Source organism: Astyanax mexicanus, chromosome 4, assembly GCF_023375975.1.
Source record: "Astyanax mexicanus isolate ESR-SI-001 chromosome 4, AstMex3_surface, whole genome shotgun sequence".
NCBI lineage: Eukaryota > Metazoa > Chordata > Actinopteri > Characiformes > Acestrorhamphidae > Astyanax > Astyanax mexicanus.
In genome coordinates this window covers 4097267-4125251 of record NC_064411.1, presented here as the reverse complement: position 1 = coordinate 4125251, position 27985 = coordinate 4097267, and the positions used below count along the sequence as shown (strand labels likewise).

The 27985-nt window shown below is 37.0% G+C and overlaps 3 protein-coding genes across 4 annotated transcripts in view; all 3 read left to right on the top strand.

Moving 5' to 3' along the window:
• Positions 1-27985, top strand: part of LOC125801395 (zinc finger protein 239-like) — a 250068-nt gene that overhangs the window by 17589 nt on the left and 204494 nt on the right. The gene's annotated exons all lie outside the window — the stretch shown is intronic.
• The window catches only part of LOC125801378 (zinc finger protein 239-like), a 337284-nt gene that overhangs the window by 260027 nt on the left and 49272 nt on the right, over positions 1-27985 (top strand). The window lies entirely within an intron of this gene.
• On the top strand, positions 443-27985 carry LOC111190930 (NLR family CARD domain-containing protein 3-like). The gene is made up of 8 exons (XM_049477191.1): positions 443-497; positions 689-878; positions 1129-2929; positions 3628-3801; positions 5312-5485; positions 18732-18905; positions 20266-20312; positions 27165-27985. Exons 2-8 carry the CDS (start codon positions 842-844, stop codon positions 27761-27763), a joined length of 3006 nt encoding a protein of 1001 aa, XP_049333148.1. The 5' UTR covers positions 443-497; positions 689-841; the 3' UTR covers positions 27764-27985.

The window sequence follows — 27985 nt, the reverse complement described above, 5'->3', positions numbered from 1 at the left end:
TTTTACTGTTTACCCTTTTTGCCTTGCTCAGCCTTGTTTGTTGCTTTCTGTTGCTTGTTATTAGACCACCCTTCTGCTTATTCCACTTCTGTCTATTTCTCTGTGTACCGTCCCTGCTTTCTCCTTTCTACTGGTATGTTGTTTGTTTATGCTGGCTTTATGTTACTGACCCTGCCTGCTTTAGACTATCCTTATCTGCTTGTCCCTTTTGTTAGTAAACTGATTAAACTGTTTGACTCATATCAGCGTGTGTCTGTCTTGGTTCTGGTATTCTTGATACATTTATTTACATTTTATTTTAATTACAGCTTAATCTTTTCTTTGTATCTGTTATTTGCTGTTATTCTTTATTGTATTAATAATCTCACCTTATTTTATTGAAACACGTTTTTTAAATCATCTGATTTAATAATGTGGATTACAGTGTGGCTTTTCTGTTCATCCACAGTGAGAAGAAAAAAAACTTTTCCAGAAAAGAACTGGACCACATATTCAGGGTTAGTACTGAACCATATATATGATGGAAATTATTTATTTTACATATAAATTTAACTTTACTTTAAAGTTTTGATAATACCTTTTACACATTGGAGCATCCATAACTCCTTTTCTCCTCAGATCAGTGTCATCATCTCCCTCTCTGTACTGTAACAGCTTTACTGATTCTCTGATGTTTGTTCTTAATCAGAAGCTGCAGGAGAAGTTTATCTCTCTAGTGAAGAACAAGCTAAACACGTTTAAGAAGCTCCTGAGTCCAGATTACACAGCATGCTCTGAGGGAGAGGTGGAGGACGATCAGAAGGAGGGGGTGCTGAAGGTCACACTGCACATCCTGAGGAACATGAATCAGACAAACCTCGCCAACACACTAGAGAGCAGTAAGAGTTCTGGGTCATGAGAATGGGGAACAATTAGTGCTAATTTATTTCCTCAGAGGAGTTCTGCTTTTCAAATTAGAATAATAAGCAATAGTTAACTGGATTTTGTAATTATAAGATATTGTGTCACAGCATCAAATGTATCCTTAAACCTAACAATTATCTACTGTATCAAAGTTGTTCTACACAGGGGTCTTTCATGAAGATCACAGCTAATTACATTTTCCTTATTCTCTTCCTCTGTTATCAGAATTAGCCCCAGCATGTCAACAAAAGCTCAAATCCAAGCTGAAAAATAAATATCAGATACTTAATGAAGGAATATCGGGCCATGTAAAGTCAGCACTTCTGAATGAGGTCTACACAGAGCTCTACATCACAGAGGGAGATGGAGGAGATGTCAATCAGGAACATGAGGTGAAACTGATTGAAGCTGCATCCAGGAAAAGGAAAACAGAGGAAAAACCAATCAAATGTAACGACATCTTTAAACCATTACCAGAACAGAAACGACCCGTCAGAACTGTACTGACTAAAGGAGTTGCTGGAATTGGAAAAACAGTCTCTGTGCAGAAGTTCATTCTGGACTGGGCTGAAGGAAAAGTAAATCAGGACATTCTCTTCATATGTCCACTTCCTTTTAGAGAGCTGAATCTGATGAAGGAGAAGAAGCTCAGTCTGGTGAATCTTCTTCAGAGCTTTTTCCCAGAAACACAAGATTTACAACCAAGACATTATAGGAGCTACAAGATCATGTTCATTTTTGATGGTCTGGATGAGTGTCGACTGCCTCTGAACTTCCAGAACAATGAGAATTTGGTGAATATAGAAGAGCAAACCTCAGTGGATGTTCTGCTGACGAACCTCATCAAGGGGAATCTGCTTCCCTCTGCTCTCCTCTGGATCACCTCTCGACCAGCAGCGGCCAATCAGATCCCTCCAGAGTGTTTTGATCAGGTAACAGAAGTGCGGGGATTCAGTGACCCTCAGAAACAGGAGTACTTCAGTAAGAGGATCAGAGATCAGGACCTGGCCAACAAAGTCTTCACACACATCAGGTCTTCAAGAAGCCTCTACATCATGTGCCACATACCGGTCTTCTGCTGGATTACAGCAACTGTTCTAGAGAGAATGCTGAGTGAAGCTGAGAGTGGAGAAATTCCCAAAACCCTGACGCAGATGTTCACACACTTCCTGATCTTTCAGATCAAACACAAGAGCCAGAAGTACAGTGGGAAAAGTGACATTGATGTTCAGCAGACTAGAACAAGTATCCTAGCTCTGGGGAAACTGGCGTTCCAGCAGCTGGAGAAAGGAAACCTGATCTTCTATGAGGAAGATCTAAAAGAGAGTGGTATCGATATTAAAGAAGTGTCAGTGTACTCAGGAGTGTGTACCCAGATCTTCAGGGAGGAACATGAGCTGCACCTGGGGAAGGTCTTCAGCTTTGTACATCTGAGCGTTCAGGAGTATCTTGCTGCTTTATATGCATTCATCTGCTTCATTGACAGAAGCGTTCTGAATCAGCAAACCACTAAAAACCAAAACACTGAACTATCTGAACTCTTCAGCAGGTCATCAATGACTGAATTCCTCAGTAGTGCCATTAAAAAAGCCTTACAGAGTGAGAGTGGACACCTGGACCTGTTCCTTCGTTTCCTCCTGGGTCTCTCACTGGAGTCTAATCAGAATCTGTTACGAGTCGTACTGACACAGACAGAGAGGATCTCTGACAGCAATGAGGAAATCGTCAAATACATCAAGGAGAAGATTGAGGAGAACTCATCTCCAGAGAAATCCATCAATCTGTTCCACTGTCTGAATGAACTGAATGATCATTCTCTGGTGCAGGAAGTGCAGAAATACCTGAGGAGAGGTGGTGACCGTCGTCTTCAAAAGGCCAGACTCTCTCCTGCTCAGTGGTCAGCTCTGGTGTTTGTGTTGGTGAACTCAGAAGAAGAGCTAGAGGAGTTTAACCTCAGTAAATATGATCCATCAGAGGAGTGTTTTCTGAGGCTGCTGCCAGTAGTTAAAATATCCAGAAAAGCTGTGTGAGTATTTTTTTAGGCCTTCACACAGTTTTTAATCAACTGCTGATGTGGAGAATCAGTTTCCATTTAATCACAGGTGGATTCACATTATTCACATTATCACATATAAGCATTCATTCTCCTTTTTTGTGTAATAATAATTAAACCATCATTTTAATGTAAACAGTACATTAAGTTTCTGTCTTAGACTGATTAAATACAATCTTTAAAAAAAGGTTTTGGGCAAGTTATATGTTTTTGTTAAAATAAATGCACATCTCTTGCAGATCCACTCTAAAGTAGCACTGGGTGATTTGACTAAAAAATCATATCTCAATATGCTTTGGAGAAATGATGATTAGCAATACAACATAACAATTTCATATAGAACATATATTTTAAGTGTCTGTATTTATTTCTAATATATATACATATATGTGCGAGAAGGTGTAATGTTCAAGTTGAGTTCAACTTGGAAAATAGAATAAATTCACATACTCCAAAAAGCCTTGCTGGTTCTCTGTTTTGATAAACGTTTTCTTTTCTATTTTAACTCATTATAATCTGTCCCTGGTGAACTGTATGCCCATGCTGATCACCAGCTCTTTAGACAGACAATACATTTCACAGTTTAATTCTATTTTCTATTCTTTGTCAATCCATTCAAGTATTCTTCTTTGGGTTTATTGTAAAATCATTAGTTTATTCTTGATTTTTAGACTAGCTTCATGTGACCTTGGAGTAAAGACGTGTGGAAATCTGGAATCAGTTTTAAACCTGGAAAACTCCACCCTGAAAGAGCTGGACCTCAGTAACAACGACCTGCAGGATTCAGGAGTGGAGCTGCTCTCTGCTGGACTGAAGAGTTCACAATGTAAACTGCAGATTCTCAGGTCAGTGTTTCAGGTTATCACAGAGCAAAATAACAAACAAGGCAACAAATGAAACCGTAATTAATTAAAGAAACTAAATTACACAGAATTACACAGAAACAGGCTATTCTTTCCAGGTTGGCAAAGGAGAGGAGCCCTAAACAACTCTCCCTGTTCAGACTTTTCCATGCCCTTTAATTTGTCATGATACTGCATCTACAGACTAAATACAAAAAGAGTAATTGTACTCTTTCATGCTCATTTCCTTTTATGTATGTGTGTATGTATGGTAGGAAATGTAAAATGTGCACATCAAAAAAGACATACAACATAGTTCATACATGAGCTAAAAGCACCACGTATATGTTGTTACTTGCAGAAAAAAAATGAATAAAAGAAAGAAGCTAGGTCCAGCATTCTCTGTGGTAAAGCACAGCACACACTCAGGTTTACCGCACTCTCAGCATAACTATACACGTAAAAGGGCAGTGCACCTTTTGTAAGGAGCTCTTAAAGGAACAGTACATATTACTGAATACTGGCGATTACATATTTCCATCAGGCCATTTAAATTGTAATAAGGTCTTTTCCCCATTGTAAGCATGTGTGCAATAACATACACTTTCTGAGTCCATTCCACTTCACCATGCATTCTTTATTCCAGCGCCCCACGTTAGCTTTATCTCCCCTCAAAAATACAAGTGTATATAATAGTATTTTAAATGACACCATTAATAATTGCATTTTACATTTCTTACATTCATTCTTTTATTTACATTTAAATATCCACTATAAAACGAACCTCATCAAGGGGAATCTGCTTCCCTCTGCTCTCCTCTGGATCACCTCTCGACCAGCAGCGGCCAATCAGATACCTACTGAGTGTTTTGATCAGGTAACAGAAGTGCGGGGATTCAGTGACCCTCAGAAACAGGAGTACTTCAGTAAGAGGATCAGAGATCAGGACCTGGCCAACAAAGTCTTCACACACATCAGGTCTTCAAGAAGCCTCTACATCATGTGCCACATACCGGTCTTCTGCTGGATTACAGCCACTGTTCTAGAGAGAATGCTGAGTGAAGCTGAGAGTGGAGAAATTCCCAAAACCCTGACGCAGATGTTCACACACTTCCTGATCTTTCAGGTCAAACACAAGAGCCAGAAGTACAGTGGGAAAAGTGACATTTATGTTCAGCAGACTAGAACAAGTATCCTAGCTCTGGGGAAACTGGCGTTTATATACTATTATATATGCTATTATATACTATTATATAATATTATATACTTGTATTTTTGAGGGGAGATAAAGCTTGTCTTAAGAAGAACAAATGTAATTGCAGTTAATGTTGTCATGATTAATCTGATTATATTTCTTAATCAATTGACACCACTAGAAAAAAATATTAAATGTGGCATGTACAAAAGTAACAGCATTATACATGTTACATTTAGGAAATCACTAAAATGTGTTATTTAAACATTGAAGACATTGTAAAATCATTTGTGTTTGTGTTTATTCTTACATTTTCAGATTAGCTTTGTGTAATATAGGAAGAAAGACGTGTGAAAATCTGGAATCAGTTTTAAACCTGGAAAACTCCTCCCTGAAAGAGCTGGACCTCAGTAACAACGACCTGCAGGATTCAGGTGTGGAGCTGCTCTCTGCTGGACTGAAGAGTTCACAATGTAAACTGCAGATACTCAGGTCAGTGTTTCTGTGATTTTTCATTTGAAATTATTTGGGCTGCCAGCGTTAAATCATTAACATACTCTGTTAAGTTGGAATCAGTAACGTGTTACTATTTTTTTTAACCCAAGTTTGACCCCAACTTCTGCCGTAATCTGCTCCGCCTCCACCCAACATGCAGATTTCTTTTGTGGTTAAACACTTTAATGCGGTGTCCAGCTGTAACAATCCGGTTCAGACTTCCAGCTCAGAGCTTTGTTGCTCTCTCTCCATCTCTCTGTTTGTTTTTGTCTCTCTCCATTTGTTTCTCTCTCTCTCTCTCTCTCTCTCTCCGTTTGTGCCAAAAGTTTTACACAAAAAAATAAAATCCGCAATCAAAATGTTAGGAATCAAAAGCAAAAATTGTATGTTGCAAATTCAAAAGAGAAAAAATATATAGCAAATATATATTTTTAATTATACTTGGTTACTTTGTTTTCATTTTTGTGTTTTTGTGAATTTTTTGTGGAGTTTTTTGGATTTTTCTGTTTAAGACTTTTGCTTCTGGAATCTCTCCTTTGCTTCTGCTTTATTTTTTTTTCTGAGTTTTGGCACACTTTTCACATGTGGGCGGGGCTTAGAAGAAGGCGTTCCCCTTGAACCTCCATTGGTCAGCTGGTTCTGGACTGACCACTGAGACTGACTACGCCCACCCCGCTAATTTCAAGCGTCCTTCCAAACACAGAGCAAAAAGCTTCTAGTGCACAGCAGCAGCAGATTGTGTTTACAATTAAATTTTATTCAAATGTTCTGTTTAATGTTATATTGTGTTATATTATTCTCTGTTTCACTCCATTAAAAAGCTCACATTAGCGTGCTAAATTTTCATGCACAAAGTAGGTAACTAGCTAACTCACTAGCTCAATGACTAGGTAACTCACTAGCTCACTGAGTAGGTAACTCACTAGTTCACTGACTAGGTAACTATCTCATTCACTAGCTCACTGACTATGTAACTATCATACTTTGTGCATGAATATTTAGCACATCTCGCTAATGTGAGCTTTTTAATGGAGTGAAACAGAGAATAATATAACATTGAACAGAATGTTTGTATGAAATTTAATTGTTAAAGTATCTGCTGCTGCTGTGCACTGGAAGCTGTTCGCTGTAAAGGATAATAACTGTAAAGGATAATAAAGTAACCAAGTATATTTAAACATATATATTTGCTATATATTTTTCTCTTTTGAATTTGTAACATACAATTTTTGATTTTGATTCCTAACATTTTATTTTTTGCCCGCCACCCCTCTTCGGAGAACCATTAAGACTTTATTCTTATTAATACAAACCTCTGATAACTGAGGTCACTGTGCAGAGGGAGGACATAACGATGTGTATATATACAAATTAAACCAAATAGAAAACAATATATAGGAGAAGAGAAGAGAGATATAAAAAAACACAAAAGAAGAAGTTGTGCCCTTGAAAAAAAAGAAAAAAAAGTTATTATAATATATATAAAATATATAAAAATTATTATAGTATGGCTTCCTATATTTTTCCATTTATCCATCCCTAACATAATAACACACAGAATAACAAAAAAATAAGTAAGTAAATAAAAATAGCTAAATGTCTTAAATGTTGAACGTGTTATGTGACTGTGTGCATGTGTGTGTGTGTAGGAACATTCATGTAGTGTTGATATATGGATGATGTGGTTATAGATACAGGGGTGATAGCTTTCCGGCGCCGTGCCAGAAATCTGGCATAGCGTGACAATGAAAGAAAAAAACTCAGCGCGACAATAAGTGAGCATCGCGATACAGTTACATAGATCCGTGTGTTACAAGATTGAGGTTCATGTCCCTTTAAGAAATGTATGTGAAGCGCACTATTTTTTGTTTAGATCAGTTTGGCAGAGGCAGCGGCAGTGTGTGATTAGGAGCAAATTAGGGTTAGGTGGCTGCTGCTTCGTCTCTCTCCGCCTCGTGTTAGGCTAGTTAACATCCACGGCTCTCCCCTCTGTTCTCTGAATGCTAGCTACGTTTATGTTTGAGTGCTTAGAACTGCTAATAAATGAAAGAAGTGCTTGGGAACTCACCCTGGACTCCTGTGACTTGCTTTGAAAGAAAACCAAGTGAAGTAAAAGTGGGTATCACCCTAGAGCAGTTATCTCTAGCCCAAAGAACTACAAGTTCCACTGGTTCCCGTCCACGGCCGGGAGAAACAACTGCCAGGAGAAAAAAGGTGACACGCGCGACAGTAGGTGAGTTCCGCGGTACAGTTAAAAAGCTCCGCGCGACAGTAGGTGAACTCCACGGTACAGTTAAAAAGCTCTGCGCGACAGTAGGTGAACTCCGCGGTACAGTTAAAAAGCTCCGCGGTACAGATAAAAACCTTGTGGCTCAGGAGGTCGCAGGTTCGAACCCCCACTCATGCAGCTTTGCCATCAAGCTGTCGGTGCTCAGAAGGAGCAAAATTGGCTCTGCTCCCTCTGGGTGGGTAGATGGTGCTCTCTCCCCACATCACTCCAAGGGTGATGTCTGTAGCACAGGGCATCTGTGAGCTGATGTACCGGAGCCGAGCCGCTGCGCTTTCCTTCAAGCGCACTGTGATGCTGCTTGGCAATGCTGCATCAGCAGCAGCTCGAAAAGAAGCGGAGGCTGACTTCACATGTATCGGAGGAAGCATGTGTTAGTCTTCACCCTCCTGGTGTGTTGGGGCATCACTAGTGATAGGGGGAGTCCTAATGAGTGGGTTGGGTAATTGGCCGTGTAAATTGGGGAGAAAATGGGAAAAAAAAACTTGTGGCTGTGTTACATTGATGAGTGTTTTCCAGTTTTAAGAAATGAATTCAAGATTAGTTAACCATGCTAGAAATTCTTCATTCATTATTGTGGATCTGTCACTATGTTGCAAAAAGATTTAATACAGTAAGGAACCTAAGTTTATTGTTTTAAACAAATGTTCTATTTGTTTAAATTGTCCTTTCACTAATAGTTACTGTGCACATTTTAATATTTTATTTTATAGTTACGGCTGGTACACAGAGGCGTCTCCGTTTTCCGATGCTTCAGGTCAGCAGGCAGTAGGCTTTCTATTTGTGATGTCTTCAGAATTTGCAAAAATAAAAATAAATGATTCTCAGAGCTTCATTCAAGCTTCCACAGCAGTAGAGTTTAGATTATCAGCCCGAGTCTGACCCGATTCCCGACCTGTACTCACACATGCGCTCCTCCACTTCGCATTACGCACTTGTCTTACAGAGCTTTGTGTAGCTAAATAGCCAACAAAATGGAGCCCTCTGAAGCTAAATTTGGTCCAATGCAAGGACAGTCAGTGGTATGGAGCTAATACAAGTTAATTGTTGATAGAAACAACACGTTCGTAGAGCGTGTTAAGTGCAGAGTGCAATACGCTTAAAATAAAGGCTATAAAATAAGGCTATATGCTTAAAATAAAATAAAAAATTTTTTGTTCTGAAAGTATTTTATATTCTTATATATTGTTAATTATATATTTATAAATTATAATAATTATTAAGTTATTAAAAATAAATTAATTATAAATTATTGTTATTGTTATTTTGGTTTAATGAGTGTGCACGGAATAGCCATTTTTTGTGTTTTTGCACAGGCTATTTGCTAAATATTAAAATGTTTGTTTGTTAAGAAAGTAATTTATATTCCTAAACCATGTTAAATTATATTAGATTAGAGGAAGGTCATTCAGATATCATTTTTGTGGATCATTTCGCATTGTTGGTGTTTTAATCTTTTGGAAATCTGTTCTTAATACAGTTTATTTTTTTAAATAATAGGTCTTCTTCAACATTATTCTGAACAGATTTTGCTCATTTAAACAGCCCCCCCCCCCCCCCCCAAAAAAAAAAAAAAAAAAACTCAGCTTTAACGCTCTACTTAATAAATTAAAAAAAGTCGGGTTTTAATTGGGTCGTCGGGTCGGGCTCGTGCATATTCATTCCTCATGTTTACAAAAAAAACACTGCATTTTAAAATTACTTTCATGGTGTTCCAGTTCTTGTATTCTTCCTCTTAGTGCTTCCTTCTCATTTGCATTTCTAACTGCATACGCTGGTATTCGTTTTTACAGCTAGAATCGAACATGGACAGTTTCCATACCAAGATGGAAATGATCTGTGTTTTCGTGAATAACACTGTAGACATAAGGCAAAAATAAAAAAACATTATCTAAAATATGACAATAAGGTCATACACAGACTATAAAAATGTTTGAATAATATGTCAACATTTACGCCTACGTGCTGTATGTTGTGCCCCCCCTTGGAACAGGAAAAAAAAGTAGATTTATAATGGATGTGTGTAGGTTTTCTGTTAAAGACTGATGGAGTCACTGATGTAGGAGGTTGTTTAATGCTGACCAGGTTTTTATGTGTTCATGAGTTCTGTTTTTGAGAGATGCAGATATTTTTTCCATTTTTATGTGTTCTGTGAGTGAGTTTTCCCATTGACTGATGGTGATTTTTTTCCCTTGATTTCCAGTTTGTGTGAATTGTTTTTTTGGCGATGGTTAGCACCACCAAAAGTGCTCTGCTTTCCTCCTGGTTTAGGTTTGTGGTTCATGTGTTAAGCAGGCAGAGTGATGGGGATGGAGAGATTGGCTGTTTAAATAGTGGAGTTAGCCGAGTTATAACAAGCTGCCAGAAGTGTTTGATTGGTGGGCAGTACCATAGAGCATGTATGTAATTGTCTGGAGTGTTTAGTGAGCAGTGTATGGAGATTTCTGAATCTTCTTGTCCCATTTTATGTAACTTTTGCTTAGTGTAGTGAACCATGTGAATGACTTTATATTGTATAAGGTGAAGGTTAGTATTGTTAGTCATGGTAAATGTGTTTTCCATAATGTTTCTCCAGAAATCAGCATTGGGGGTAATTAAGATATCTTCTTCACATTTTTATTGGGATAGCCACTGTTTGGTCTAATTTGAATAAAAGCCTATATATTTTTGATAGAATTTTGTCTGAAGAAGAGATATTAAGGAATTCTGAAATTGGTGGGCCAGTAAGTTTTAGTATTGCGAATTTTGCGAAAACTGGTTCCTCTCAATGCTATATTTCTGGGTTAGATGTGAGAAAGTAGCCGAGTTATTGTTGTGTAGAACGTGGTGTAAATGTGTAATACCTTTTTCTTTCCATTTTTGTAGTTTTGGGTTTTTTTTTGGTGGCGGGAAGTCGGGGTTGTGCCATATGGGTGAGTATTTAGTGGGTGGAAGTCTAGTGTTTGTTTTCTTGTGAATTTTCCACCAAGCTGTCAGAGTCGTAGATATAATTGGATTTTTGAAACAAGGGTGGCGATTGATTGTTGTGCTAATAAATGGTAAGTCTGAGATTTGTATTTCATTAATTGATGTTTGTTCTACTTTTCTCCATATTTCATCAGTTTGATTTGGTTTTATCCATTTAATAATGTACTTTAATTGGTTTGCAGAGAGGTATTGTTGGAAATTTGGAGCTTCTAGGCCTTCTAGGAGTTCTTTGTTTTTGTAATGTGGTTAATTTGATTCTGGGTGGTTTATTTTTCCAGTAGAATTTAGAGATGATGAAGGTTTTAAACCAGGTAGGTGTAGGTTGGATGGGAATACTTGAGAAGAGGTAGTTTAATTTAGGTAATATTGTCATTTTGATTGTGGATATTGGTAGGATAGTGGAAGGTTCATCCAGCATTGGATATCATTGTTGATGGTTGTGAGTAGTGGTCTAAAATGAAGTGTGTGCAGCTCAGACAGCTCAGAAACTTTAATGCCCAGGTATGTGATGTGTTCAGTGCACATAGGGATAGGGAGTAACTGAACTGCTGTGTCTGATAAGTATGTTAAATGGTAGAACGGTGGATGTAGACCAGTTAATGGAATAATCTGAGATTTTAGAGAATGTTTTAATTATTTGTGTAGTCTGAGGAATTGAGGAGAGTGGGTTTTGTAGAAATAGTAGAATATCATCTGCATAAAGGCTGATTTTTTTGTTCGGTAGTGTGGGTATGGATACCTTTTGATATTTGGGCATTGTCGTATAGCTGCTGCTAATGGCTCTATGAAAATAGAGAACAGTAGAGGAGAGAGTGGGCTAGGGGTGTGCGATAATGGAAAAAAAATCGATATCGATATTTTATGTAATTTTGCCGATACCGATATTAACCGATATTTTGCATTATTTATAAATGTGTTTGTAAAAGCTTGTACTAGCTTGAACTAAAATTATATTAAAAAATGCTTACACATCATATTAATGTAAACAATTTAAGGCAATTTATTTACCTGACACAAATAACAAAAAACATTTAAATTAACAGTGTAAATATCAGTGCAAATATGTGCAAGGCATGTGGCACACCTGATTTTCTTTGAAAAATGTACACAAAGATAAACAACAATCAACAAGAGCTTTTTCAACACACTTTAAAATGAACGTCTTTGTAAATAACAAATCAATGTGTTTGATGTTTGGTCATTTCTGCAGCATACAAATAAAATGAGAAACAATATGTATTGCACATTCATAAACAATTAAACAACTGTGACATTTTCTTGCATTTGTAAACCAGTAACATACTTGTAAACAATATGTATTGCACATTTATAAAAAAAATAAACTACCGTAACATTTTCTTGCATTTGTAAACCAATCACACACTTGTCAACAATATGTGTTGCAAACAACATCCACAGTTTGCAGACAAAAAGGAAATGGTCTTAGAAAAAAGCAGCCTTTTTCAGCATCAGTTGTGACATTAAATGAACTTCTTAGGATTTACCTTAAGTTGTGTGACAAAATCACCAGCCTGTCCACAGCGTCTGGCTTCAGGGCAGCACGGTTACAAGTTACAATGTTTCCTCCAGTGCTGAAAACCCTCTCAGAAGGACTGCTTGAGGCAGGGATGCACAGGTACTTTTTTGCAAGTTTACCCAGTCTGGGGAAGTTTACTTCTTGCATTTTCCACCAGTCAAGTGGATTTACATCACTGTCCACTTCAGGTATCATCAAGTAGCTCTTCATTTCCTTTTCAATTATGGTGTCCAGAGACTCACCTTCTTTGGATTCCTTTGTTTTCTTGAAATAACTGCCAAAAAAAGACTTTTTTGTCTTTTTCGCTGGCACTCCTGTGTCATCATCTGCTCCAGCTTCTGCAGCTGGTGCCTGAGCTGAAGCTGTTGAGGGACCTGCAGTATGGCTGTCTTCTGCTGTTTCCATAGCCAAAAGTTCTGCTGTAGCTGTTGTCGCAATGGCTTTGATTTTGTCATCATCATTGAAGCGATTTTTGAACCGGGGGTCAAGTGTTGAAGCCAGACTCAAAGGTTCATCCACACAGTCCTCTGTGTACTTTGTGTTCAGGTACTCGAGGATGGTTTGTTTGATTTTTTTTGGTTAGGTCTGTGTCATCAGATTTCACCACCAGGACTTCAGTGTTAAACAAGGCAAGGACAGGTTTAAGGTAAGAAACTGTTACAAGTTTCTCACCTGAAAGAGCATCTGTGAACTCTAGAAGAGGCCCAAGTGCTTTGCTGACTGCCTCAAGCACCTCAACATCCTGCCATGTAGGGACAAGGTGCCTTTGTTTTTTGTCTCCAGCCAACACATGACGAATGGCCTTTTCTTGTTCAAGGAATCTTTCTATCATGCTCTGTCTTGAGCCCCATCTTGTTGGTGACTCTGTGATGAGTTTATGCTCTGAAAGCTTCAGCTGCTCTTGTGCATCGGCAAGTGCTTTCTTCTTTTTCCAGCTATTGGAAAAGGCTCCAACCACCTTCTTGCAAATCCCAATGGCTCTGTCTATTCTAGGATCCCATATGCTCCTTTCTAAAAAATGAAATATATACAGAAAAAAAATTACTGTACTAAATTCAAAATATGCAAGTATAACATTGAAACCTATTACATATTACCTTATATTTTGAATATGTGTAATATTTAAAATATTTTCATTTGCATACAAAAACAACTTTGCTTTATGTTTATGTACCTTCTGAATCTTTTCATGTTTAGTCACACTACTGTGTCAGGCCCGTCCAGCCAAGCCAAGCACTCCATGCCCAAATAAGGACTTCCTCTAATCAGGGCACGCACACGCAGCCATCCAGCCCTGATTTAGAGATCAGATTCACCTGGGCAGAGTTGCTTAAAATCACGCTGTTTCTCTCTGCTGTCACCGAGTATTGGTCGCTCACATGGTCTGTGTTTCCTTGTGGTTCCAGCCTGTTTGCATCTCTACAAAGCGTTCTTATTCCCAAGCCTGTTTCGCCCTAGTTCCTGGTGTTTCCCTGGACTCCTCCCTGCTTAAGTATCCCTGTTTAATTTATTGTGTTTGTTTGCCCAGTTTACTTTTTAGTCTAGCTGTTTTCCTAAGCTCTGCTTAGCAGTTTTCTGTCATTTTTTAGTCTAGTGCTCCCATTGTCTTTCCCCATTCCCCATACTACTTCCTGGTTATATTGTTTTGGCAGTTTCCCTTATTCCTTGTTTCTTTAGTCCCTGTTTCTTTTGGCCCAGTCCAGTTTGCTTTGTCAGCTTTATATTTGTTTCCTATTTTGCCCAACTTTAGTGTGTTGCTCTATTCAACTTTATTATTGTAGTTTTGTTGTTTATTTTTAATTAAATTCTACTGCTTTGTTTTTACATCCCAGCAGTGTCTCTTATTTCCTTTTTGCCTGTTAAGTCAGGCATGACATACTGTAGTAAATCATATATTACTTGTAAGTATAGCTTTGGTTGCATTGTGTTAGTTACTCACCAATAGCAATATGAAGTCTGTGTCCAAAGCAAGGAAGCCACTTCCATTTGTTTATCCGTAGTGCACTGACAACATTAGCCCCACTATCTGTTGTTGTACACACCATTTGGTCTTCTTGCAGCGACCAAGACGCCAGTGCATCTTTCAGACCTTGGGCAATAAACTCGCCTGTGTGATCTTCTGTAAAGTATGATGTTTGCAAACAGTAGCTTTTCAGTTGCCAAGATTCGTCAATGAAATGCGCGGCCACAGAGGTATGGCTCTGATGTTCTGCTTGACCATAAATCTGCCGTGGTTGCAAAATGTGCAATGTCTTTTAGCTTATGCTCCAGAGTTTGGCGACATGATTCATACAGCTTATGCAGAGCAGTGTGACTGAAATATTTTCGACTAGGCAGTTTATATCTTGGGTCCAGAGTGTTTAATAGTTGTTTGAAGCCATCTCTCTCAACAACTTGAACGGGAATCATGTCTTTAGCGATGTAATTTGTGACTGCATTTGTTTTCTCTTGCCATCTGCTGCCTTTTTTGTCGTAGGGCATTTTTCTGGTGAGTGACTCCGCTAAAGTTTGCTCAGTTTGTGTTTTGGGTAACGTTACCTTAGATGGTTTAGGCTGGGCAGCAGGCTCCCGAAGCTTTTCATACTCCTCATACTCTTTGCGATGAGGGTGATATTAAATTTCTGATATATTAGCTATAATAGAATTGCTGGTTAAAAAATAGTCAATGTGAGAATGAGTGGTAGGCTGGAGAATAGAAAGAAAATTATTTAGTGTTTGGGTTTTTGAGGCGCCAACCATCGCTGAACCCTAAGTCTGTCATGTATTGTTTAATGATATCTGTTGAATGCCAGTAACGTGTATTGTGTGCCATAGTTAATCTGTCTATACACGGGTCAATGATTGAATTAAAGTCACCTCCAATTATAATTGTGGAATCTGATATATTGTTTATATGGTTAAAAAACTCATGAAAGAAGGATGGTTTATAAATGTTCGGGCCATTCAAACTTGCTATTGTTAAGGGTGTGTTGCTGATGTTGATGTTAATTATGATGTATCTACCTGTGTCTGATATAGTGGTGTTATGTGTGAAGGGGATTTTTTGGTTTATTAGTATTGATACTCTTTGTTTGGAGTTATAGTAGGCTGAGAATATATGGGTGAATTGTGGTGATCTGAGCTTATAATGATTTGTTTCTGATAGATGTGTTTCTTGTAGTAAACAAATGTCTGCCTTTAGTGAAGTGAGATGGTTTAGTACTTTGGATTGCTTAATCTGTGTCCCGATACCACGAATGTTCTGGGTTATAAATTTAAGTGAAGACATGTTGTGATGTACGGATTAATAATGTTTATCAATGATATGATATGAGTGTGCAGATGTTTGAGGATATTTTCTGTTGGGTGTGGGATGGAGTGTAAACAAAAATGCATTTTTCAGATCTGGGATATATAGTAGTAATAAAATCGAGGTTGGTGCAAAGAGATAGTACAGAAAGGAGTGATTAAATGCAAACAAAGTAGAAGAGACATAACATAAGATAAAGTGTTGGATTTGGTGTGACATACATGTTATGACATTGAGACGTTGCATGCATTAAGTTATTGCTAAGTGGATCCTTAATGTTTTTATGTGATTTTGTGAACGGATTAATGTGCGTGCATTAGTATATTTGCGGGTGCGTGTGTATTTGCGCGTAATGGATGGATGGATGAGGTGGCATGAGGAATTTTAATAAACAAGTAAATATTAACAAAATAAAAAATATAGAATCATAAACAACGTCCTTTGGTCTATCTTGCACATGTTTAAAAATGAACATTATAAATATCATTTTGGTAATTTTGTACATTTTAGAGTAAAATTCTCATTTCCGCAACATGTCCGTATCAGAATTTCGGTACACTGTTTGGTAATTGTAATATTTAAACATTAAAAAAAAAAACTTAAATGCATTTCATACTACAAACACTTTAAGTAAATAAACATAAACAAAATTACATTGAAAAGTAAAAACAATAAAATTAATAAGGAAAAGGAATGTGTCCAACACTTATTTTCTCATCCTCCGCAACAATTTTCAATCATTGTTTAAATCCACAAGGAACTTACATTTTCAAGGCGTTTTCAACATTAGGGAAGACATTGGCCGTGACACTCAAGATGGCTACCATGTAAGCAGTTCTTCCCATATGTTTCTGGATAAAAGTTAAAAGATTGCTCATCAACTTGTCTGCACGACATTTCATTGTCATTACCGATATATCGAGTTTTGAGCCTACAGTTTGAAGTTACAGTCTGTATTTTTGATTATAATATAGTATATTAAGGTCTAAATGGACACTGTGAGTGAAAATTTATCCAGCCCTCATGGTGCCTTTACAGTTAGCATGAAAGTTTAAAGTCACTCATCCTCCAACTGAATTCTCACTTACTGCTACATTTCAATACCTGTTGCGGTAATGAGATGAATTGTTTTGGTAATGTGAATTTGATTAGGAAGCGTAATACAGATGCCTTTTTACTGCCTGATTGTCATAACATGAGCGCTACCCTGAACATTTTCTCCAGTAGACCATTCTAACTTACGTTTACCTTAGGCAGGTAGCTATTGAGAAAAGAACGGCAGCAGCAAAAGCAAGGCTGTCAAAGTTTAGGGAGAACATTTACAGCAAGAATTACAACATTTAGAAAAACACACACACATACTCAACGACACAGACAGTTGTTCCAGTTGGAGTTACTTTCACATGATATTATTTGTTTACAGTCCATTCTAAGGAATTGAACAAAAACTGAAATGGATATCATAATTTCATATTTGCCATTTCCAGTGGGAAAATAAAGACAACACGTGATCTGACCAAAAAGTACCATGACAAAAAGAAAAAGCAATGGAGGAAAAAAAGTCTGCCAGATATTACAGAACTGACATATGCCTGACATATGGGCAAAACACAAAAGAACTATGTAAATGACTAAAAATAAAAAAGTTTGGTCTTAGTAGGCATACAATGCTGGATGGTGCATAAAGATAGACAAGATTTCAGAGTTTCTGAGAGGTCTTTCTTTGACATTTGTTGAATGGTTTCCAATAGTTAAATGAGCTGTTTTATTAATGAAGGTGCTGTAGTCTACATGAAAGATTCTTTTGATATGCAAATGTTTGCATTGTAAATTGTCTTAAATAATATGAAATGTTCTTGAAAATAAACATTCTTTTCATAATGTAGCATTTTGTGTAAGTGTAAGCTAATAAGTCTTAAACCCTTGCTTAACTGTAAATGAACTGAATTGCTTAACTTTGATAAAAAAATTGCATTTTTATCATATATTAGATGTCATATCACATTGCGGTAATGATACATTTTTGTGGACTTCATCTATAAAATGCTAATAAAATATGCAATAAAATGGAACAAATGTTCTAAAAATAATATTCATAGTAAGTTTAGACCTTAATCTTAAATCCTCAAAAGGAAATTTGTTGTTAAATGCATTTTGCAAATTTTCATACTGGATGTCCTCTGAATCAGGATTTTGTGAGAATGACCCGAGTAAGTGGGAGTGGAAGAAAGAGAAAGAACGAGAGAAAAAGGAAAGTTTAGGGGAAATATATATATATACATTATGGATCAATTTTATGAGGTTATTTGAGTATTGACCTATATGTTAGAGATCGTGCAACGAGAGCACAACGCGCATGAGAGAGAGAGAGAGAGTGCACAAACGAAAGCGCTCGGGGGGAGAGAAAGAGAGACTGCTATTTAGTTACAGTTAAAGAAATTTAGAACAGCCAGGGAGTTTTGTCACGATATAGCTGTGCATCAACATAAAGTTTGTCGATGGAGACGACTGCTTTTTTCACTTTTTTTATGAGTTCTTTCCTCACGGCGAACAGTTTTCTGCGTCTGTCAAGGATTTCACGGGGGAGCGGGTCGTTAATTCCCAGGTCTGTTCCTCTAAGTTCCCTTCCTTTGCTCATGATGAGATCTTTATGTTTATAATGCTAGGCCTTAGCCTAACATTTTGATTGCGGATTTAATTTTTTTGTGTAAAATGTTTGGCACAAAATTCACTCCATAAAATATCCACTATAAAAACGTGCGTCTTATGAAAAACAAGTGTGATTAATCACAGAATTTTGGCATGTTTAATTGGATTTGATTGACACCACTAGAAATTCATGTATAAATGTGTAAATATTCAGGTGTTTACCATGATGATAACAAATCACACAAGAAAAAGTGTTTAGTGTTTCTTTGGTCCACATCAATGCTAATGTTGTATTCACAGAGATGCTTACTGTTGAGGTTTGGGTTTCATGTTAATCTGTGTCAACTGTGTTAAGAAACTTTAGTTTTCTATAGATATTTATTTCAGATTTTGTAGTGTTATTTAAAAAAAAAGAGACTAATATCAAAGTGCATTATCTTCCTCAGTCTGCTATGTTGTCTTTCTTTCTTTCTTTCTTTTCTGTCACTCACACATTCTCTTGCTCTGTCTGCAGATTATCTGGTTGTATGATCACAGATAAAGGCTGTTGTTCTCTGGCTTCAGCTCTAATTTCAAACCCCTCCCACCTGAAAGAGCTGGATCTGACCTACAACCACCCAGGAGAGTCAGGAGTGAAGCTGCTTTCTGCCAGACTGGAGGATCCACACTGCAAACTGGAGAAACTCGGGTAGGTCTGAACTGATAATTATATTATCAACTTATTGTAAGATAAATATTGTTGTACATGTTGTACATTTTTGTAACTCTCGATATTGCCTGTTGTGCTCTTTCCTGTGTGTGCGCTGTGCCTCACAGGAAAGCAAAGTGTTGAGAAAGTTACGGGTTAATTCTGTGAAACACATTGCATTGTGGGACCTGTAGTAAATCTAGTTGTAGTCACCAGGTAAACACGGTGGAGCAGCATGTAACCTTCATTCTGTCATTCTGTCTTATTTTTGTTTACACAGCCACTGTTAATTGTTTTATGCCCAAGATATCTGCACTGAATGCCAAGTACTTCACTGTAATTCTGTTTTGGCTCATCTTTCTGTTGGTAAAAAGAACCAAGGTTTAGGTTTTACTCCAGAACAGGTGGAAAAGTTTAGCTGGTTCTGGTCATGGAGCCAGTGATGGAGAGCTGCCCTGAGCATCGAGTCAGGAGAAAAGTTACAAGATTAAAACTGATCCCCACTAACTTTATACACACTGAGAGTCAAGCACCCCAGCAACCAGCCCATGTCTTTATGGTAAAAATAATCAGTGACTGCAAAACCAGAATCCTTTCTGAACAGTCAGGGCCCTAACCTACACCCTGTGCAAGGTGGTCTTGATGCTTATTGCTATCTTACTTCCACCAACAGTATATTTTCATGCTCTTCACCTGTCTTGTTTAAACAGCAGCGGTGATTTTGAATATATCTACGCGGATGAAAAACATTGGACAAGTCCAGGCAGCTGTGCCATTTAAATAGCAATATGCCAAAGTCAGACTGCACCTGGCTCTTATAGGGAATGGCAAGTGACAGGGTGATTGGTTTATTTCACGATACATGGTGCACGGCTGACAGCTCACCTACGGATCACTAAAATAGAGCCCTTAATTTCTAAAGAGATCCCATTAATGTGATTGAGTTGGTTTGTTGGCTTTATTTAAAAATGTTGCCTTTGTTACATTTAACATTTTTGAAGTTTTCTAATGACCAGTGGCATAAAATAATTTTTAAATCATGATAAAATACTTTTTGCACAACAATTCCTTGAAAATGTATGGTCCAATAAAAAAAAATTAGTAAAGTTTAACCCTTTTCTGCAAGCCCACAAGAAACTGCCATTTTATCTTATCTAGAGAAGTTAAACTTCTGTTTTTAATCTGATTTTATGCAGTGTGCATTGCAGTTCCGTACTTTACCACATGAGTTCACTAATTTCTGCTCTCTCAAATGTTCGCTCGTTTTCACGCAAAGTATTTCTTTATAAATCAGTTTCTTAAAAACCTCACACTGTGCTGATCTCTCTGTGTGTGTGTGTGTGTGTGTGTGTGTGTTTAGAGTGGAACATGGAGGGAAGATCCGAATCAAACCTGGATTAAAAAAATGTAAGCTCTCTTTCTCTCTCACACACACACTCACATACACACACACTACAAACAAACAATACACACACACACTCACACACACACACACACACACATACACTAAAACAAACACTACACACACACACACACTACATACAATCAGTACACACAAACACTACATACACACACTACATACACCCAATACACACCCAAATACACATACAATACATACACTCAATACAAACACACTACATACACACATACACTGTATACAAACACTACACACACGTACACTACATACACACAATAAACACACACACAATACACACAAACACTACACACACTCAATTAACACTACACACACACGCACACTCTAAATTAACACCACACACACTAAATATAACACTACACACATTCTAAATATAACACTACACACTAAATATTACACTACACACACTAAACATTACACTACACACACACACTAAATAAAACACTGCACACACATACACTAAATATAACACTACACACACTCTAAATATAACACTACACACTAAATATAACACTACACACACACACTAAATACACACTAAATATAACACTGCACACACATACACTAAATATAACATTATACACACTAAATATAACACTACACACACTAAATATAACACTACACACACATTAAATATAACACTACAAACACACTAAATATAACACTACACACACACTAAATATAACATTACACACACACTAAATATAACACTACACACACTAAATATAACACTACACACACACTAAATATAACAACACCCACACACTAAATATAACACGACACTAAATATAACACTACACACACTAAATAAAACACTACACACACTAAATAAAACACTACACACACTAAATAAAACACTTCACACACACTAAATATAACACTGCACATTAGGGATGCAACGGTACAGTGTGGCCACGGTTCGGTTCGTATCGCGGTTCTTGGGCCACTGTATCGGTTTGGTTTCGATATATATTACCGTATTTTTCGGACTATAAGGCGCACTTAAAAACTTTTAATTTTCACAAAAATTGACAGTGCGTCTTATAATACGGTGCGCCTTTTGTATGGATTTTACTCGCCAGGTTGTAAGGAGCAGTAAACACACACTCCGTGCAGCGTTATAGAGAGTTTCAGTGCTATACAGAGTCCAGAGCCGTGCAGCTCCGAGGCTGAGCAGCAATAGCATTAGCTAGATGCTAACCGCTAAGCTAGCTAGCTTATTCACTGAGATCAGTATTATCTAAATTTTACTCGTCAGGTTGTAAGGAGCAGTAAACACACACTCCGTGCAGCGTTATACAGAGTTTCAGTGCTATACAGAGCCCAGAGCCGTGCAGCTCCGAGGCTGGAGCAGCAAATAGCATTAGCTAGCTTATTCACTGTTCAGAGATCAGTATTATCTAAATTTTACCCGTCAGGTGTAAGGAGCAGTAAACACACACTCCGTGCAGAGCCGTGCCGCTCCGAGGCTGGAGCAGCAATAGCATTAGCTAGATGCTAACCGCTTAGCTAGCTAGCTTTTTCACTGTTCAGAGATCAGTATTTTCTAAATTTAGCACTTTTAATACTGCTGGAGCAGTATTATTAGAGTTAGATGCTAATCGCTAAGCGTTCACCGTTCAGAGGTGAGTTATCGGCCTGTAAGTCTGTGCTGCTTTGCCTGGCTAGCATTAGCTAGATGCTAAGCGCTAACTCTCTCAGAGGTGAGTTTTATCAGCCTGTAATCTGCTTGTTTACCGTGTTAAAACAAGCTACGGGGGACGAATCGCTAGCTAATATCTCACTGTCTTACCAGAACACGCAGGATTACTCAGTGTAACGCTGTCGTTTAAGTTTGGGTTAACTTTACTAGTTTAGGTGACTAGCTAGCGTGCTAGCGGATAGCTATGCTAACGCTGGTGCAGCAAGCCTTAGTGGACATCTGGAAATCTAAGCTTACTGTAAATAAACTGAAGCACGTTACTCACCCAAATAAACAGTTTTCAGGAGAGGAATCTGTGTAGATTAATATCCAGCACTCGTTTGACTTTGAAAGAGCTAGATTTGTATACTGAGACGCTCCACCGGCAAGCGACCACCCCCGGTGGGGGAAGGGAAACATGGCGCCACCCCTGTTCACTTTGATATAGGCACCCTTTCTAGTGTCACTTAACGCGCCTTATAATGCGATGCGCCCTATGTATGGAAAAATAGCAGAAAATAGGCGTTCTTTGATAGTGCGTCTTATAATACGGTGCGCCTTATAGTCCGAAAAATACGGTAATATTATCTAGCTCCAACATGCAGCACGTTTTTAGCCCTTTCTATTTCAAATCAACAAGGTGCTCCTACTCACACTTTCAGAGCCAATTAATAAAGTCACAGATGAATTCAAATCACAATATCTATTATAAAAAAGGAGCACTTATTCTTACCATTAGTCAAAAACAGGTAACTGAATCACACTGTGCTTTATCTGCTGACTGTCTTTTACCTTGATTATCAAACTCAACGCTGAAGCCAAAATGTCCCAAACAGCGGATTTATAAGATGACGGTGCCTCTTCAAATATCCTTTACTCGTTTAGCGTTCACTGGCCCTGATCACGCAGCTGAGAAAGTTTTGTTTAATTAGTCCTCAAATCTTCAGTGTTTGCCTTCAGAGCTGATTTGCTCCTGGAAAATTCAGAAAACAGTCTGATTGGTTTTTGCATGGTTGTGGAGAGACACGCCGACAGAAGTAATATATAAAAAACTATCAATTATAAAATATAATATACTTAAAAATCTGCACAGTAACTATAAGTTATTATTAGTTATATTTATTTCTGACATTTATAAGGATTTAAATTTCTGTTCAGTACACAGACTTAATAACTGTAGCTTAATATAGCAGTTATAGGCAAGGTCGTAGGAGCGGGCTTGATATTGGGGGGGACACATTTGCGAATATGAACCAAAGCCCACCCTATAGTTTCCTAGAACAACATTTGTGGAATTATTTTTTATCACAAATAATCATTTTTTTTCTGTATTTTGTTTATAATTAGTTACATCCAATAAAAGGTGATTTTACAGCCTAAACATGTTACTCCACATTACATTTACTGTTATTAGAAAAAAATTATGCATCCAATGTCTGAATTATATACATAGTACAAAAACTGATCAGTTATCACCTAATATTTAAAATAATATAACAGTATTGGTTATTATTATTATGTATTGTATGTCTATTCTGTTGTATATTTACATTTTCTTTGGTTCCTGCGCTTTTATTTTTTTACTGAGAACACTTCTTTCTACTGAGAGAATGTAACTACGTTTCCTAGAGATTTTTGGCAGAAGTTAATATAAACGTCAGGACATGTGGTCTTACTGTGAACTACATATGAACCGAAGTCAGGTTAGATCAGTGTTTCTTAACCCTGTTCTTACATATTCTACTACATATTAACACTGTTCTACATATTCTACAGCTTCCTCTGTTTAAAGGCACTTTAATAAAGTAAGTGGTGGTATGATGTGTCTAATAAACTGCTGGATATACATAATGATTAATTTAGGATCCATAGGGGGCTAAGAGATTTTAACAGGTTAACTCAATAAATGATTGTTTATTAGCTGATCAGTTGGATCTGATGGAAAACAGTTTTAGGGCAGTGATGATCAGGGTTAAGAAACTGCTTTAAACTACCAACATTACCCAGTGTTGTACTAAATTCTGTCTATCCTCTACATCCAGCTTCTAGCTAACTGTAATCCTAAATTAATAAACAGTTTGAAAATGAAATAGTGATTAGCTGATCAGGTACAGGGCAAGCTGAACATTACGTAGATAGTTTTTTTTATCTTTAATCTTGACTCCCAATCAAGGTAATTCCAAAGTTAAGGTAACTCACTAACACAGCTGCAGTTTATTAATCACAGTGGGGTTAAACTGTGTGCTGATTCAGAGACGTGTATTTTTAACCAGCTATCAGAAACATATCATCACAGTTTACATGATTAGATACCGTTACCTTTCTTTTAGAAAAAAAAATCACCGTATATCCATATCTTAAAATCAGCTGCAGCCGATCCCGCTGCTAAATCTCACAGCGAGGGAGGGGCTTCCCCCCACCAACATACTGACACCTCCGCGCGCCGCAAAAACAGCAAGCTGATTGGCTGTTTCTCCTGAGAGGCGGAACTTAATTCCTGAACCGGCCCCGTGATTGGTCCGGTTTGTCTCCTCATTAATAGCACAGCTGAGCTGAGTGAAACAATATCATTTTTGGGGGGGACAAATCCACCTGTTTCTAATATTGGGTGAGACATGTCCCACCCATCCCCCCCTGGTTCCTACTCCAATGGTTATAGGCATTCTGCTGTTTGAGAATTTTAACAGATGCTTATTCTCACTCAAATGCTGGAGTTTTAGAAACAAAAAATTAAAAGAGGAAAGCACTTTGACTGAACAGGAATTTATTTTATTTCACAAACATTTGAAATACACAGAAATATAAAGCTATATGTTAGCGTTCGTTTCTTATCACCAGGGCAAATTTATTTAAATATAAAAAATATTAATTAATTAATTAAAATCTCGCCCAGCGCTCTAAAAAGCTGCAGGCGCAGGTAGCGAAGTTTGGCAGCGCACACGGCGTGGGATTACCTCTGTTTTCTTAAAGAAAAATTCATTTTAATAAATAACGACAGATCAAGTGTAGTTTAAACTGCAAAACCATGATATAAAACTCAATATAAAAACACCACTGTCATATAACCAAGAGAGACATCAGACAAAATGCACTTCACCCCTCTCTCTCTCTCTCTCTCTCTCTTTCTTTCTCTCTCTCTCTTTCGAAACTGAATTCAGAGCGACGCTACAAATAATATAAAACTCAGTTCAGTTAACTAAAATAAGACGAGTGCGGAAACGTTAATTAAATATTGTCAAATATAAATAATAGCTTGAGGTTTTGGTAATCTATTTCCATGTTTTGAAACTGAAACTTTTATTACTATCAGGCTTTTTATTCAGAAAGCCTGTGGTTGTTTTCAATTAGTTTTTTTAATGAATTTATATTTTATATTACTTATTTATTTTATTTATTTGTATTATTTTATTTATCAAAATAGTTTATATAAATAACTATATCATATATATATATATTTTTCTCCCATGGTTCCCATGTTCTTAGTTTATTAATATTAATTTTATAATATCTTATTATTTTTATCATTTTATTTTTTTTTCACTACTACTATTACTATTACTAATACTTTATTCATAAGATATAAATTCTTTACTTTTTATGTGTCTTTTTTATGATCTTTTTAAAATGTCCTATTTTTCCTTTTTTACGTATATATTTTATTTGTCTAGAGTAAATGTCAGTTTTTATTTCTATTTTTTTAAATATATATTTTATCTGTTTTAAACTGTAAATGCTCAGCTGCATTGTAAATGAGGATCCCCCTCCAGTGTAAATATTGGTTGATTGATTGATTAATATTCAGTGCTGCAAACCCAGTTTTTACATAAACAATAAAGAGAATAGAGAATAAAATAACATTACTCTTCTCTTATATGAGCTGCTGGTGAATCTTCACAGTGTGACGGCGCAGTCCCCCAGCACGCGCTCAGCAGCCCCTCCCCCTGGCCATGGGCGGGGCATGTACAGCGGGAGAGCGTTTGTTCACTCTGTTAGTGCGCACCCAAATACCGCCGTCCATCCGGGTGTATCAAACCAAACAGACCAAACCAAACGATTCAATAAAATACAGAGAACCGTCGCATCCCTAATACACACTAAATATATCACTAAATATAACACTACACACTAAATATATCACTACACACACTAAATATAACACTACACACTAAATATAACACTAAATATAACACTACACACTAAATATAACACTAAATATATCACTACACACACTAAATATAACACTAAATATAACACTAAATATATCACTACACACACTAAATATAACACTAAATATAACACTACACACAGTAAATATAACACTACACACTAAATATATCACTAAATATAACACTAAATATAACACTACACACACTAAATATAACACTAAATATAACACTACACACACTAAATACAACACTAAATAGAACACTACACACACTAAATATAACATTACACACAATAAAATAAAACACTAAATATAACACTACACACACTAAATATAACACTACACACACTAAATATAACAACACTACACACTACATATATCACTACACACACTAAATATAACACTAAATATAACAACACTACACACTAAATATAACACTACACACACTAAATATATCACTACACACACTAAATATAACACTAAATATAACAACACTACACACTAAATATATCACTACACACACACTAAATATAACACTACACACTAAATATAACACTAAATATAACAACACTACACACTGAATATAACACCACACACACTAAATATAACACTACACACACACTAAATATATCACTACACACACTAAATATAACACTACACACATACTGAATATAACACCACACACACACTAAATATAACACTACACACACACTAAATATATCACTACACACACTAAATATAACACTACACAGTACATATATCACTGAACACACTAAATATAACACTAAATGTAACACTAAATATAACACTACACACTAAATATAACACTACACACACTAAATAGAACACTACACACTAAATATAACACTACACACACACTGAATATAACACTACACACACACTGAATTTAACACTACACACAGTAAATATAACACTACACACACACTAAATACACTCTGTGTGTGTTGTTGTGTTCAGGGTTCTGTGATTTCACTCTGGATCTGAACACAGCGCAGTGTAATCTCTCTCTGAGTGAGGAGAACAGGAGGGTGGAGTGTAGAGAGGAGCTGCAGTCGTATCCTGATCATCCAGAGAGATTTGATTGGTGGCCGCAGGTTCTGAGTAGAGAGAGAGTTACTGGTGTTACTGGACGCTGTTACTGGGAGGCTGAGTGGAGCGGGGTGAGAGCTGAAGTAGCTCTGAGTTATAAAACCATCAGCAGGAAAGGAGGAGGATCAGACTGTGGGTTTGGATGGAATATAAACTCCTGGAGTCTGATCTGCTCTGATTACAGTTACTCTGTTCTTCACAATAATAACAGAACTGTTCTCTCCACTCCTCCCTCCGGCTGTAGGAGAGTAGGAGTGTATGTGGACTGTCCCTCCGGCACTCTGTCCTTCTACAGAGTCTCCTCTGATACACACACACCCTCACACACACACTCACACACACACTCACACACACCCTCACACACTCTCACACACTTACACACATTACACACCACCTTCACTCAGCCCCTCTATGCAGGGTTTAGGGTTTATTCTGGCTCCTCAGTGCGTCTGTGTAAGATAGAATAACCCTGTGTGTAACAGAGTTTGATGTGTGTGTGTGTGTGTAGGAGGGAGAATGTGTGTATAAATATAAGTATGTAAATATTTTATATAGATGATTTTGTATTTTTTTCCAGAACCTTTATTTTAATTACTGTTATCTTTATTCCCTACTGTTATTATTGTTAATTATTGTTTTATTTTATTGTAAAATAGGTTCATATTAATAAAGCTAAATAAATGAACAAA